At 36.2% G+C, this 16,716-nt stretch overlaps 1 protein-coding gene across 3 annotated transcripts in view; it reads right to left on the bottom strand.

The window, feature by feature from the left end:
- The window catches only part of npr1a (natriuretic peptide receptor 1a), a 104,117-nt gene that overhangs the window by 56,260 nt on the left and 31,141 nt on the right, over window positions 1-16,716 (bottom strand). For all 3 annotated transcript variants that reach the window (XM_058754115.1, XM_058754117.1, XM_058754116.1), the window contains 2 exons: window positions 12,290-12,403; window positions 882-1,017 (listed from right to left, as the gene is read on the bottom strand). In XM_058754115.1, coding sequence (XP_058610098.1) covers window positions 882-1,017; window positions 12,290-12,403 — 250 coding nt within the window. The remainder of the gene's footprint in view (window positions 1-881; window positions 1,018-12,289; window positions 12,404-16,716) is intronic.

Here is a 16,716-nt window from a genome sequence, read left to right as displayed (position 1 = left end):
CTGACAGGATTGCTGATTCATTGTGCACATTGAATTTACACTTATTTCCATATAAACATGTAATTGGATCTACCCCTCCTGTGCTAAATGCAAATGCTAATATTATACCAGGCAATGTTATTTTCTGTTGAACACTCTCTTCACTCTACATGGCAAATAGTGTTCCCAGAAATTAACAAACATCTGTATGCGGGCATAGTTCCATTCTAGAAAAGGAACGATTTTGCATGTGTTTACACATGTTTTAGCTAGTACAGTATATGATCTGTAAAAACACATGAGTAAATACATCCAAAGTTAACGGCCAGGTTGGTGGCATTAAATCTTTGAAAAACACTCATTAATATACACTTAACTAAATATAAGTAGATAATAAACTATATTAAACAAAACAAAGCTCAAAACTAAACAAAACGTAAAATAACTAAGCAAAAGGGAAAAAAAGCAAAGCAAAAAATAAAGCAAAACATAAAGCAAAAAACAAAACATAAACAAGTCAAAGCAAAACAAAGCAAAAAACAAAACAAAAAGCAAATCAAAGCAAAATAAAGCAAAACATGAAGCCTAAAAACCAAAGCAAAGCAAAACAAAGGGAAAAAAGCAACAACAAAAACAAAACAAACAAAAAACAAGAAAACAACGCATCACAAAAACCACAAAAGGGAAATCAAAGCAAAACAAAACAAAATCAAATCAAAAATCGATGCAAAACAGCAAAACAAAAGTGCTTGTAGAATGTGAATGAAATTGAAAAAGTGGTTGGTGACATTACACATGTGTCAAAATGGTCTCTTCCTGCTCAGAATAAGCTGCAGACCTTTTGTCACTTAGCATAAAAATTTGGCTACGGGAGACCATAGGTGACTTTAAGCAGAACTGACCATGGTATGTGCGATTCCACATCCTCTTATTGATAACGTCCCCTGAGGGCCTCGCACCCGACCGATCCAGAGTCTCATTTAGAGCATGAGAATACAGCATGACTCCATCGTGGAATGAGCCAGAAATCAGATTCATCTGGAAGAGAGGAAGCGCACAAATTACACACTGGAATTAAATCTCTAAATAACGGGTTTAAATTCCATTACTTTTATTAGATTACCAGCTCTCTAGAGACCATAGTGAAAGTATGTTTGAAGAAAACAGCATCGCAAGACTGTAATTCGATGACCCACACGAGACTGTGTGCTGAGAAAAATGGCTGCGTTCCTAATGCTGTCCGTCATTCTCCTGTGACTCGACTCACCTCTGCTTCACTGTTTAATATTCTAAATATGTTGAAATACATCCTGTTTCTCTTGCTCCATGTGTTCATTTTAACACACAGAGTATTTGTTTGGTAATCAAAATAAATTCTAATACGGTGATAAGGAGTTAGTCAGTGATAACTATTTTAAACTGGTTAGTTTTTTACGAGGAACGAAACTCACCCCCCATGCTTAAATCATCTGAATTTAGTCATATTTATTAAATAAAAGATTATTTGTCACTGTATGTTTACTTAGATAAAGCCGGAAAGTGAGTTCAATCCACAATTTTGTTAGTTAAAAAAAAAAAAAAACATATTGCAAATATATAAATATGCGTTTATAGCATTTTTTTTGTTAAGCTCAGCGTGTCTTATGCACATCTGCTATGCATGGCTCACACTCGCTGTGTGATTGCTGTAACCTGTTAATATAGGCAAAAAAAATTAACAAGCAGCGTTAACACAGGCAGTGTGAAACAAACGTGATAAAGACCTGAGAGTTCGAATTTGGAGTTGCTAAATAAAATGTCAAATTAATATCAGTGTATTGCCATTTAACTTCTTTCTCTTTACTTGAGTTAATAAACAACCATAATCGCAGAAATAAATTACATTTTAAAATATAGTAAAAAACAGCTAGTTAAAATTGTAATAACATTTCACAATATTACTGTTTTTACTGTATTTTTCATCAAATAAATGTAGCCTAAGAGCGTAAGCGACTTCTTTCTAAAACATGGAAACCTAACATGTGTGTGTGTGTGTGTGTGTATGAACTTAACCAAATTGGACACCAATTTGTGCTCTTAGAAGGGAACTAAATGTGACAAAACCTTCCAAAACCTCCTTTAGGGGTGTCCTCTTTGTAAAAAAACAAATTGCTTTTTAAGAATCGTAAAATGCAGGAAGTTTTCTGTTAGTGTTGTTATTTATAGCTGCATTATCAATAGCTGAATATAAAAACACTACAAGTCATGTCGTGCCACATTACGATAAGGTGCTGAAATTTGCAAAATTATGGTTTTATACCACATCATATTTTTGGTACAGCTATGTATTTAGTACTGGTAAACTACACAAGACTAGATTTAAACCTTGCATCTCTGTGAGCCCAACCTCTGTTACATATCAACAACATGTGCACCAACTTCCCATAACCCTGAGAAGACAAAAACACACCCGAGAGAGAGCAGCACAACCAAGGACACTAAATTACACTATGGCATGCTTTATTACCCCTACATGACATTCAGCCATGATTACAACCACCCCACATGTGTGAGAATCTTGTGAGAGAACTGAACAGTTTTTGTACTGCTGTTTCCCAGCAGTCTTTGGGGACGTGGGTTTCACTGGGTAAACATGTACATATTTCAGCTGCTGTGATGTTAGTATGTGAACATATGTATGAGAGACGGCTCAGAAAGCTCAGACTGATGTGCGACTATTCAAACTGTGGGCCTGCTAGTCTGTCATTTATCACCACTCTATTTGTTTGAATAAGAACATGATACAATAATTAACTGCTACAATCTGAACTTTCTGCCCTGAACAGCAGTGATTTTTATTTTATTTTATGCAACTTATTTAATATTAGAATATGTATTAATACTTATAATGATTAATACATACATACATACATGAAAAATGTTGAATGTTGTTGCTTCATTAAAAGCTTATTGTATTACTGTATTAAAAGCAGTGTACTGTGTGTAAAAGAGTATTATGAGAGAGATATTGACTGAGCGAGTGTGATTACCTGCACCTGATACAGCATTCATTCTTCATCTCAATCTCATATTCACAATTAATAATATATTTTTTGCAAGGAATACTGCAAATGGTGAAATGGTTGGAGTTCTGTTATCACTAGAATATCACACTCTTCTCAGCCAATCAGATTTGAGGATCAGAAAGAACTTTACTTTTACTTTAAATTTTATTACTTTCAGTTAGGCAACATTTCAAGTTTTTCATCAAATTCTACTTAATTTTACTTCATTTCAGCTTTATTTCAATTGCTAAAAATTATTTTAATAGTTTTAGTTTAACCACCTGGGAGAACTTGCATTTTTTCCAGATAACAGCGAGAAAAAAACTTTAAATGCGCTGTCATTTTAGATCGTATACATAAGGGTAATATGTCATTTGAATCTGTAAAGGGTCTATTTGTAAAATAATGAAAATAAACAGGGTGCCCTTTCAGCCTTCTTGGTCTCCGCGAATAGCTTTTTGAATTGCGTCACTAAAATTAACTGAAACTCAGTTTCATACTCAGTTTCAAGAATACTTGACATACAGACATGAGAGATATATCTGTCTTTCCCATCTGAGCTCATTATCTGTAATGTGATCATGCCCACGAACAGCGTAACTCTTCATATTATAATTGGCCACGTGAGATGTGCAAACATATAAATACCCACATCACCTCTGTAAACAAATGTGAACACCATCTCAGCTATATTTTGTTTCTGGAAGAAGACGTGCTGAGAGGAATAAGCCAGAATTTACCTCAGAAGAAGAACACAATGCGACCTGCGGCTTGATCCAGCTGAGGAGATCATTTACATGAGTATGTGTTTTATTACTTGCATCTGTTGTTATTGTGTTTTTGTAACATAACTTGTACACATTTTACTAGTTAGACTTTTTCCAAACTACAATTCCTAATAAATGTATAATCAAGTGAAACATTTTGAAGTATGTTTCATTCATTACATCTAAATGTCTCATGATGCCAGGATGTTTTTTAAGTAAAAAAGTCGTTTTTACACTGTAACACTATGAGTCTAAAAATGTTTAGACCAATCTTTACTGTGAAATTTGTGAATATCTATTCAAACATAGATGTTTATAACATGTTTAACAATAATTATTTAGTTTTATCATATATAAAATGTTTTTGTATTGTATAATACATACAAAGCAGGCTTTGGTTTATTACTACAAAATCATATTTATTTATTTAGGAGTTATGAGTGGCCAATATTAGTGATTGCTAATGTAATCATTTAGTTACTCCTATGTAAACATGCTTACAGATGTTTTTTTTTTGGTACCTTGAAGACTTCACTTCACAAAAGTGCTGTACCAACATCAGAAGTATAAACAGCTCCATAATTACTGATGATGGGGCTGTTTTTCTTTCTTTCTTGAATCCATGGAAAGAAGCAGCAAACACTTTGGAAATACCAGGGCCCGTATTCACAAAACATTTCATCTTACCACTAAGAGTTCTCCTAAATAGCAGTAAAAGTTTTTAGCTAAGAGTTTTCTCTTAAAACCTATTCACAAAGCTGCTGAGACAAAAATTTACTAAGGAATAGAGAGAAGTCTAAAGCTAAGAGTAAGGGCAGGGTTGACCTCGTTGCTATGGATGATGTCAGCATACTTACTAAATATGCACACAGGCATTGGCTGATAGTCTCTGTCAGAGATTTACGAACGTAAAAGAAAACCAAAGTGGACGCAAGAACAGCTGTTACTTCTTGCCCAACTGGTTAACGAAAACAAGGATATAATCAAAGGAAAATTTGGAGATGGAATAACCGCCAAATCCAAAGGTGATACCTTTATAAAAGCACATTATCGCCAAATGTTTCTAAAATGTTTACGCTCCGAGGCAGATTGCCAGCAGATTGAAATTATTGCAATATAAAAGTATATTTAAAAACTTTAATGTTAGGTGGGATTAATCACGATTAATTGCAATTAATTTCAGAAAAAATGTGTGAGTAATTAGTTTCTTTTTTTTAATTGAGTGACAGCACTAATTACATAATAATAAGTAATAATAACACTGCTCAACAGTCCCTAATCTGTGCTCAGATTTACCAATATACACCTCACCTTCAAATCAAATATTTCTCAACAAATTCTTCCAAGACCTAACTTACTTTCACGTGTTTGTTCTGTTTTGCCCTTATTTGGTCATGTTTCCTGTTCCCTGATTAGATCATTCTGTTCCATCTGTGTTTATTAATTATCTCATTAGTTCTCTTTGATGGGTTCAGGTTTATAAGTCCTCAGTTCTCCCTCAGTCTTTGTCTGATCTTAGTTATGTTTAGTGTATGTGTGTGTGTTCTCCATGTTTCCAAGTTTGACTATTAAATGTTCCTATTGAAGATTCCTGAGTCTCCTGCGTTTCCCTGCCTAACACACCGTGACACTTACAATACTGATGTCAACAAATTCAAGAAACATTTAAGGAATTTTAAGAAACGTTTAGGAGGAAGTTGATATTTTAAGCACCAGTGTGAATTCCATTAAGGATCCTGATTTATGAAAGCACACCATTGAGCAATATATTTTCCTCTATCATGATTCAAATATGCAGTGCATCTTAAAACCTGACCATGAATAACTAATCTGGCTAAATTTAGGCAAGGGAAAGATACATTTCCAGCAAAAAAATCAGCCATCTGTCCACCTTACAAACCATCCATCCACGCAATGCCATTACCGTTAAACAGTGTGTGTAATTTGAAGGCAAACTGGACAGGATCCAGGCTGAACTGAAGATGAGATTAGTTTTATTTTACTTCTAAAATCTTGTCAAAGTTTCTGAAATATCTGTCAGCCTGAGCTACAGAAATTCACAGGTAGAAGTCAGTGGCGCAGAGCCAGATGGTTGCTGGCAAACCCTGAGCTCCGCTGTAGCGTAATGAAACGGAGGGAAAAATGCTCCAAAAAGCCAAAGGAGGCAGAGAGATGTACAAAAGTGTGGTTGTCATAGCAACTATAGACAGAGTGTGGATTCGTCAATACGGAACATCTGTGGGTGACTGTGGATTGGGAGATTACTGATCGCTGCTGTCCTGAGAGAAAGAGAACGGTGCAATGAAATGCAAATTTTGGGTAAAAGCTTGAATGGACTGAGAGAGTGGGAGGTGGGGAGGACTAGACGAAAAAATGTCATCCAAACCAAAAACAACAACAACAAAAAAAAAAGCAACAGGTTGAGAGAAACACTGTGGAGACAAAATAAAGGATTGAAAGTAATTACAGATTCAGACTGAGAGATACAAAAAGAGAGAGAGAGAGAGAGCAACAGCATATTTACATGTGCTAAAGGACTGTGAGCCACAAACAAATCCAGATAAAACTACGACAACAACAACAACAACTGAAAACAACAGTTGCCTGGGTGGTTCTATGCAATTGTTAGAGTGTTGCTATGCAGTTGCTAGGGTGTTCTGGGTGTTGCTTTGGAGTTGCTAGTGTTTTCTGGATGGTTGCCTGGGTGTTGCTATGCAGTTGACAGGGTCTTCTGGGTGTTGCTATGCAGTTGCTAGGGTGTTCTGGATGGTTGCCTGAGTGTTGCTATGCAGTTGACAGGGTCTTCTGGGTGTTGCTATGCAGTTGCTAGGGTGTTCTGGGTGGTTGCCTGGGGATTGCGGCAAAGCAGTTACCAGGGTGTTGCTATGAGACCAGAGTGGTTGTCATGGTGTTCTGGGTGATTGCAAGGGTATTACTACACGGGTGCCAGGGTGTTGCTGTACAGTTGCTAGGGTGTTCTGGGTGGTTGCCTGAGTACTGCTTTGGATTTGCAATGGGTTTCCTATATGGTTGTTTACTGGCTCAAACTTCCACCCCAATTGTTTTAAATAATATTCTGCTCTCTATATGTGACCCTGGACCACAAAACCAGTCATAATCAATTTATATATCAACTGAAAGCTGAATAAATAAGCTTTCCATTAATGTATGGTTTGTTAGGACATGACAATATTTGGCCGAGATCCAATTATTTGAAAATCTGGAATCTTTTGTGTGACTATGGAATGTTTTGCATGTTTTATCACCATCTGACTGCATACTTAGGGTTATAAGTAATAGTAGCCTTAACAAGAACTACTAATGACACAATTTATCACAAACAGCAGGACATGTAATTTGTCCTTCATTATCCATAATTCCTATTTCAACAGTTTCTGTAACCTCTGATGAATGTCTGCACTTGTTGTTCCCATCATTAGATGTTTCTACATGGGAAAGCTCATTGTAGATTAAATCCCCTAAAAAGGAAGCAGCTTTTGCCACACCTATCTCCATGTGTCTTATTTTTTCTGTGCACAGTCATGTACATCACAGTGACATGGGCCATCCAATCAGAGAGCAGTGCCTAAAAAAGCTTTGGATTAAAGAGAGTATTTATGGAGAAATTAGGTCTTCCATGGTGAAACGGGAAGGGAAACTTGAGACACTCTGAAGAAGTGCATAGTTCACCAAAGTAAGTACAAGGACAGAGAAAGAGAGAGAGAGAGAGAGCAAAAGAGAGATAATGATAGAGAGAGAATGTGTTCGGCTGAAATAATATGATGGCAGTGAAAAGAACAACTAATTGGAGAGACAGACGTGTGAGCTGTGGGCAGAGGGAACCTTCCAAATGAGCTCACTACCCTGGGGAAATGGATGGATGCATCAGGCTAACAGACTAGAACAACAGACAACAGAACAGCGAGAAGAGTTGCAGGCACCTTATTAGACTTCAGAAAATAATTTGACTGTGCACAGAGCGTACAGCATTTCTCATCTAATAGTTATCTATGGAAACACAGCTGAAACTTTCCAGGCATTGCTAATAAGTCTTGGCTGTGTTGTTTGTAGTACACACACATGAAGAGTGGCAAATCTACATGTGGGAATGTTTGTTACTAAAGGCTAGAATACACTGCATGAATTTTGGCCAGATTTTTGCTCTGCTTTACAGTCTGGAAGAGTCGACGCTGCAGATTTTGGGTTGAAAGACTTCACAGAAAATCATGTAGTATATAATGGGCATTTTTAAGATTCATACTGTGATTTCATCCAGTTCAGGAAATCAAAAATGTTTGATATTTTGAACTGATTTATTGTTTTTATTTGTCACGTGTCTCCTAGCAACAAGGCGCATGTTTCTGTTTGAGTTTGTTGTGTTCAGAACGACTTTAAATTATGAAAGTGTGTGATCTTCAGTCATTTATTGTACAATGCCCAGTTTTTACAAAGCAAGTGTACGATGCCCAGTGTTTTAAAATCTTGGTAACACTTTATTTTGATGGTCCCTTTTGAACATTCTGGTGACACTAAGTAATGTTGCAACTACATGTCAACAAACTCTCATAAGAGTATTAGTAGACTGTCTGCTTCATATCTACTAACTCCTTATTGTGTTGGTCTCCCAACAGATTTTCTACTGACTATAAGTAACTTTGCAAGAACGTGTCAACTTAATCTAACCCTAACCCTACCAGTCAACTAATACACTACTAACACTCTAATGAGAGTCAGTAGAAATATAGGTGCAACATTACTTATAGTCAATAGAATGTGTTAAAGGGACCATCAAAATAAAGTGAAACCAAAATATTTTCAGATTCACAAGGAAGATCAGGTTCCTGATCCTGACAGCAGGACCTGATGCCAATTTTATTACATACCTACCTAAAAAGTGTCAGGATATACAGGTAAAACACCCAAATACCAAAAAAAATATTTTTAGCAATTATTTTGAGCTTTATTTTACACAGATGTTATAATAAAAATATATAATTTTGTGAATTATGTGATGCATTTTTGCTATACACATAAACTAAAGAGAATAGTTGTGCCCATAGGTGCTGAACCCGTGGGTGCTCATTCCAGATGAGCCACTGATGTCACATGGACTACTTTGACATGAGGGTGAGTAATTGAATGACAGAATTTTCATTTTTGGGTGTACTATCCCTTTAATCATTTCTATGCATTTTTCCTATATTTAATTTGACCAAATTAATGTTTTAAATTGACAGCCCTACTTAAAATATTTTGACACATTTGAGATTGCATGGAAAACAGCAGCTTGGTCTTTTTGCTAAACTTCTCCTTTTGTGTTCCATGGAAGGAAGTCATGTGGTTTAGACAAAAGGGTAAAAAAAATCATATAAATAATAATAATAATAATATGAAAAATAAATCAATAAATACATGCTTAGCTGAATTAGCACTAAATAACCCACAAACTCAAACATCGATCCAAAGAACCTATTATGCAGCATGAAACTACTTGTTGAATCTTCAGAGAACCATATAACGAACTTAAGAGCCCCTAAACACCTAAAAGATTATTTTTCGAATCTAAGGTACTAGAAAGAACCCATATTTCTAAGAGTTCAAGGGAAGCAGAAAATATCACAGCCGACAGCGAAGAAATGGATCTGGCAAGGACCACCATTATTACAAGAGATCAAATCAGACTTCCTCTAGAAGGTCATTAGTAGGTGTGTTGTATATAATACTCAATAGCTTGTAGTTGAGCTTCAGAGGATGGGTGGGCAGGAGGCTTATTCAGGGCACATGTCTTTACCAGCCCTGAGCTGATCAGGAGTTAACAGACTCCTGTGTGGTGACAGACTCGCACGAGGAGACCTACAGCTAAGGGTAATTACCACTCTTCCCCACTGTCAGTGAAAGGTTACTCATCCCGCACACATGCATTGGGGTTTTTTCTGGGCGAGTACCAGGTGACATTTACTGTCAGAGCACAAACAAGCAGAGCCGGCAACTTCAATCATCTCTCACTAAGAACAACCACCATCTCAGTCTGTTTCGGGAGGCCAGTTTCCCTTTCTACCCCAAAACCTCTGGAGAACCATTAGGCTTAGTTGTGATCTTCTGTTTGTGGATATCGTGCCACAAATAAAAACACAAAACGGCGAATTCATTAAACTATTGCACAACTTTGACATGCAAAACCTTTAATTTAAACAAATATACTCATTCACACCATATTCAATCTTAGCCAGGTTCAACATGCAATCATTATTTCATCACAAAATGAAAATACATCATCACCCAGCTCTTTGGATACATAAGTAGGTAAAACTTTATCTGCATATACTCACATAGGGCCAGTTTACTAAACAGGGCAAATTATCACGAGAGCGCAATTCCAAATTAGTGCCGATGAGCATGGAAATGTCTGCAGGTGATGTACTAACAATGCACAAATTAAAGAACACAGACGCAACATCTCATTTACATATCGACCAACGCAATATACCAAGCGCAGCGCAAATTAGCGTAGTCGCAAATAAAGAATAAAGAAATAAAGAAGCCACAGTAGGTTGAAAAGAACTGGAGGCCAAAAAATTAAGGGTTGCATGAAGTTTTGATAGACCTGGTATTGCTTGTCTCCTAGTTGAGGGTCCCAAGTCATCTTTTATTTCCTGAAGCAAATTAAAAATAACATGGCTTGGCATATGTTCGGATAATGTGTTCTTCTGGCATTCCAAATAAATTAATAAGTGTGGAAAAAATCCTCTCCCTTCTACCACGCGCTCTCTGTTCTCTGTGGTGCCTCCTCCTTGCAACAACAATTTCAGCCATTAATACCAAATAATACCAATAATTTAACGAGCGCAAACGTTAGTAAATCACATTGCGTGATTCATTTTAACATTCTACTCCCATAAATTTTGCGTCTAAAAGGGAAACTCCTACAAATGCATATTTAATGATGTGAGTCACAAAAATAACTGTGTCCACGACTTTTCAGCCCTAATTCTTCACTGCGCATCTTTAGTAAATCCTGACAGTACTATTTTAACGCCAAAAGACGATTTGCACTAGTGCAAGCTGTTAGTAAAACTGGCCCATAGGATGATTCTATATAGCAAATCTTACCTGCTTGATTTGCTTATATTTTTATAAAATGTAAAATATATTATGGTCAACTGTAATCTGCTAAATATTTACATCATGGCTTTCTCTGTATGTGTATTGTGAAAAGTGCTATACAAATAAATGTGACTCAACTTGACAATACAGGCTGATACAGGTTGCAGCAATCATTTTTAAATTAAGTCTGGGCAAAATACATGTTGCTATACAAATGAGACATAGTATAAAATGCACCAGATTCCCAAGCATGCCTTGTGCGATATTTAAGTTTATTTAGTAAACAGATTTGTATTTAAAGGTGCATTCAGTAATAGGGTTACTCAGTAAGTTATTGCTTGAAACTGAGTCTCATTCATTCCATTAGTACCAGTGGTTCTGGACTCTATACTGACACCTATTGACCTGGATGTATGAAGCTTGTTCTGTAACCAATGCCGTTTCACAACTGTTTGCGTTGTTCTTTTTTTGACAATGTCTCATCGGACATACATGCATAATGGACAATTTTGGATTCAACCACATATTTTTTCCATGGCGTCCGCTGGTACATGGCTCTGACTGTTTGTGCTTGGCACTTGAAGTTGCAGCTTATATTGTCAGTCTGTGGTGTGAAATCTGTGGGTCATTGCAGTTAGTTTCATCACTCCAGCAGGGATGCTTGTTCGGACATATATTTCCCCACTGATTCTTATTGGACCGGTGGATCGCACACATGCTGATGCATGCTATCAGTCTCACTGCTTTTGGCATTTAAAGAATCAATTTAGGTTTCTGGAGTTTGCATCTTTCAAAGCCTAGCACTCAAAACTAGCTTGTATGCTGAGCAATTGCCCTGTGCCAATTGCAATCAACACAAATGTTGTAAGTCTGTGCCTTTATCTGATTTACATAATTACTTTAGTGAATTGGGTGCTAAAACAATATAGAAAACGCATGCAAATAAACAATGCTATCAGGAGGAGCTATTCATTCTTATTGTCTAAACCTTGGGGCAATTCTTCATGAGAAACATCCCAGAGGTGAACTGAGAGTTAGTGTGCAGCTGTAATCTATTAAGAGAAGGTGAAATGTACTGCGTCTGGAGAAGCCAGAGAAACTGTTCTCATTCTTGTTTAAGCTTCAAAATGACTGGGGTCTTATGTATGCACTGGATTCACATGCATTCAACATGGGAACTGTGTGGTTTCAAAAACTCATCAGGAATGAATTTCAGAACATAAATCTCATTCCAGTGCTTTGGTCTCAACAGATGGGTCTCAAAAATCTGTTTACAATCACTGCAAGATTTTACTGCATTTATTTCTGTAATAAGTACTCTTTTTAAAATTTTAATTTTTAGAATTTCTATTTTTGTTAATATCACTGTTTTGTAGCAGTTTGATGAATTCTTACCGGAGAATCTTCTACACTGAAGTTAAACATGTCCATGGCATCTGTCTTCAGTTTGGACACAAAGTCCTTGTACTCTGGGTTCTGAGGCTCTCTGTAGGTCAGGATCTTCACGCTCTGTGAGGATTCAACACAAAGGCAAATTTTGAGTTGAATAATGTACAGGACAAAAAGTGCTCATTCACTCACACTGGTTAGGATACACACATATGAATCACAGCCAAACAGAACATTTCAACAAAACCAATTCTGTCCAGGGTAGAGGACAACAAACAGGACAGCAAACACCACTAATGAATATTCAATTATTTCAAATTGTTATTGTATATTACAAAGCACTTTCCTAAGTAGTGCTTTTCCTTTTGGCTTGTTTGGAATTCTGCTTTTAAATTAAAAAAGGTGGCACAAACAAACAACAGCTCCCTCAACAAAGCCTGTAGCATTTGTTTTCGCTCTTTCATGGTTACCTCCTCTGAGAAAATATTTTTATGTCATCCATTGATGTCCAATTTCACAATAATTCCAACTGTGTTGTGCCAAAATTGAATCTCCAACAATTTTCTTTTGCATCTGTGCCACAAATTATGACAATCTGAGTGAAAAGGCTATTGTCTAAAAATTGGGAAGCATGCATTCTTAAACCTTTAAACTAAAAAAAAAAAAAGAAGCCACCATGGTGTTTCACTTTGTATCTGTCCTCTGAGGACTCTCAGATTTGTGTATAATAGATTATGATTCATGTGAAGTGGACAGGGATAATGGGAGCTCAAGCTGATGATAACAGAGTGCGTCTGAAAGATTTTCAATAGCACAGAAGGACAAAATAGACACACAATACTACAAAATGTTACAGTGATGTAAATATGATTTTCAGAAAGAGCTTTATAAAAATGATTTTCCTGCCTTATGAAAAATTTGATGTAGAAATAATTTTCTCTCAGAAATTGCTAGTAAACTAGCAATGTGAAATTCTGAAGTAGAAGCATTTTCTTCTTGTCTTTTTCTCATTTTATTTACACCTTACAACAAACGTGAATCTTTGTATGTTATTCACATATTATATTACAACAATAAGACCAAAATGTGACTAAAAATCTGTTGTTATTTTGGTGGTCTAAATAACAGATTCCAATTCAGTGGTATGTAACTTAAAGGGTTAGTTCGCCCAAAAATGAAAATTCTGTCATTAATTACTCACCCTCATGTCGTTTCAAACCCGTAAGAACTCCGTTCATCTTCGGAACACAAATTAAGATATTTTTGATGGAATCTGAGAGCTGTCTGACTCTCCATAGACAGCAATACAACTGAAATGTTCCCAAGTCCAGAAGCATAGCAAGGACATCGGTAAAATAATGCATGTGACATCAGGGGTTCAACCGTAATTTTACGAAGCTACGAGAATACTTTTTGTGTTAAAAAACCCCCAAAAAAACAAAACAAAAAAAAAACTTTATTCAACAATTCATCTCCTCCCTTTGGACAGTATCCGCTGGACGTAAACAGCGTATGCTGTTCTGTGTCAGCTGTGTCACGCCGGATACGTTGTTTTCGTTCAGATCAAAATCACAACAACGTAGGAAACATATCCGGCGTGATGCAGCTGACACAGAACAGCATACGTTGTTTACGTCCAGCGGATACTCTCCAAAATGGCGCTAGGGTGACACGGAGGAGAAGAATTGTTGAATAAAGTGTTTTTTTGCTCACAAAAAGTATTCTCGTAGCTTCGTAAAATTACAGTCGAACCCCTGATGTCACATGCACTATTTTACCGATCTCCTTGCTACGTTTCTGGACTTGGGAACATTTCAGTAGTGTTGCTGTCTATGGAGGGTCAGACAGCTCTCAGATTCCATCAAAAATATATTAATTTGTGTTCTGAAGATGAACGAAAGTCTTACGGGTTTGAAACGACATGAGGGTGAGTAATTAATTAATGACAGAATTTTCATTTTGGGGCGAACTAACCCTTTAAGTAAGTTCCAGTGGAGCTCAGAGAGATTTCAGTTTTACTCTATTAAATAATACAAACATTTCTTTTGACTTAAAATGATAATATGATAAAAAACCCAAAATTTTAATTCCTGCATTATCATTATTCCAAAACCTGTATGACTTTCTATCTTCGGAAGAACACAAAATAATATATTTTAAAGAACATTGGGGTCCAAACAACAACAACAAAAACACTCTATCAAAATATCGTCATGCTCCTCATGAACCGTCATAAAGTTTTGGCATAACGTGAGGATGAATAAATGAGAATTAAAATTTTGGGGGGAATTATACCTTAATTTGTTAGAGCTGATTAATTGTGATTGATGTCATGTTTTTTTCAGTTTGTTTTAAAAACAGAAAATAAAATAAATGTGAATTTTGCTCAGCATTTTTTTAATAATATCAAAATGGCTGGAAAATTCCAACAGTGGACTCTTCAATAAAAAAAAAAAAAATATATATATATATATATATATAACAACTTTTCCGACACTTTATGGACTTAATCTTACATATTTAACAGACATTTTTTTGCAGCTAATATACTGCGGAAGTCTTCAGATGGTCTTCTCATGAACGACTGTATAAGATGTTTCACTCATGGTTGATATGCTTACTGATATAGGTATAGATAAAACATTTTCAACACGAATGTAAGCTGTTTTCTGTGAGTGTGCGAGTAAACGGTTTGCACTACAAACCAGTGTGTTCATATTTAAGATAAGATGTTAAAATAATATGGTAAAACACACCAGTCTGCACTATCAAGCAGCAAAACGAGCTAAAAATAGCTGTACGCTGATGTCTCTGGAAGCTGTACTTCTGTATTTTGTCATATATCCTAGTGAAATGCCTTCTCGAAACAGAAAAAAGGTTGGATGGGACTTAATTTGGCCATTGGGAATTGACTGGATATTGTTGTTTGAAAATTACTGTGATGGTTATGGTTTCATGATAGTGACAGGTTGCTGGAGGGATTATTGCCCAGATGTTAATGTTTGTGATTAAAGATTATAAAACCACATGAATTAAAAATAAATGAAAAAATGATGTGCATGGATAAATCATATATAATAAAGATTGCAATATTCCATAAAAAATCTGATTTGTTAAATTGGATTGGATGGTGACTTTAAAGCTAGTGTCAGTCTTAACAGAAACAAAATTAATAAAATGAAGCTTTCTCATGACTTTGGCCAACTGCTTGATGAACATGTTTGCTTTGCACTGCAGTCTTCAGCTTTTATTACATAAATGTCCAAACACAGGACAGTCAACTCTGATGCAAACAGTTGATGAAATCATTTGCTGTACCAACTGTTAGCTGTATCATGAGCCTAATGGAATGATTCCTGTCTGTGGGTAAGTAAATGTCAGCTCACCACAGCTGTTAGTTAATGCCAATGAATGTAAATTAGACCCTCTGTGAGTCTGTGTGAGAACTCATTATAATGCAGTTCCTCAGAGTGAAAAAAAACCTAGTCCTGTCAGTCACAACACATCGCTATTCAGATTATAGGCATCAGTTTTTCAGGATTTTCCGCCCATATTATCCTACACAAGGTGACACTCTTTAGTTTGATTGCACATAAAAGTAATAACACCTCTCGTATGATATGAAGCAAGGATAAGCAAGCTGAAAATAAAAATGTATTTTATATATGCATTCCTGAAACTCCTGTGAGTAAACTGACAGTGATATCCTATTAAACCTTCAATTTAATAGATAACGACTTTTATGTAATCATCTTTCCATTTTAAAATGAGCTTTTTAAAGCACCACACACACACACACACACACATTTCAACCAGATCCCATCAGCTCCAAAAATATGTTCAAACGGATTCAGATAGCTAAAAGAAATATGTGTGACATGGTCTCATTCCAGCCTAAATAAACATTTAGAAAGTTCATTTTCAGACGCAGTAGGGGGTGACGTTTGGCAGTGAGCCACGTAAAGACATGCAGCCATGCGACAGCCTTCACTAGCACCTCCAGAGCTGTCATATTTCCGCATATTTCAAATATCCATATTTCTCTCTTCTCTTTGAGTCAAATGCAGCACTTTCTGATTCTATCTGAAAAGGGGAAACAGCTGCAGCTGGCTGCTAATCACATCAACAAAGGTCTGCACAAATATGTTTTCACAGTGAATATGCCTATGCATTTCCCTCAGAAAGCTGTGGAGAGTGTCAGGCATTTTCATGGCTCTACATTCCTGTGTGATGGTATACTAACTAAATCTATCAATCTATCAGTCTGTCAGTGTATCTACCTACCTACCTAACTACCTATCTACCTGGTTAATTATACTTTTCCCGGATTACAAAAATTAAGCACAACATCAGGCAGAAAAGTATCCTTTTAACAGAGAAGCCCTGATTTGGGGATTTTGACTTTTGATATCTGGCAACCGCATACATGAATG

Source organism: Onychostoma macrolepis, chromosome 19 (genome assembly GCF_012432095.1).
Source record: "Onychostoma macrolepis isolate SWU-2019 chromosome 19, ASM1243209v1, whole genome shotgun sequence".
NCBI lineage: Eukaryota > Metazoa > Chordata > Actinopteri > Cypriniformes > Cyprinidae > Onychostoma > Onychostoma macrolepis.
Note: the sequence above shows the minus strand (reverse complement) of the source record. Positions and strands in the feature narration are given on the sequence as shown.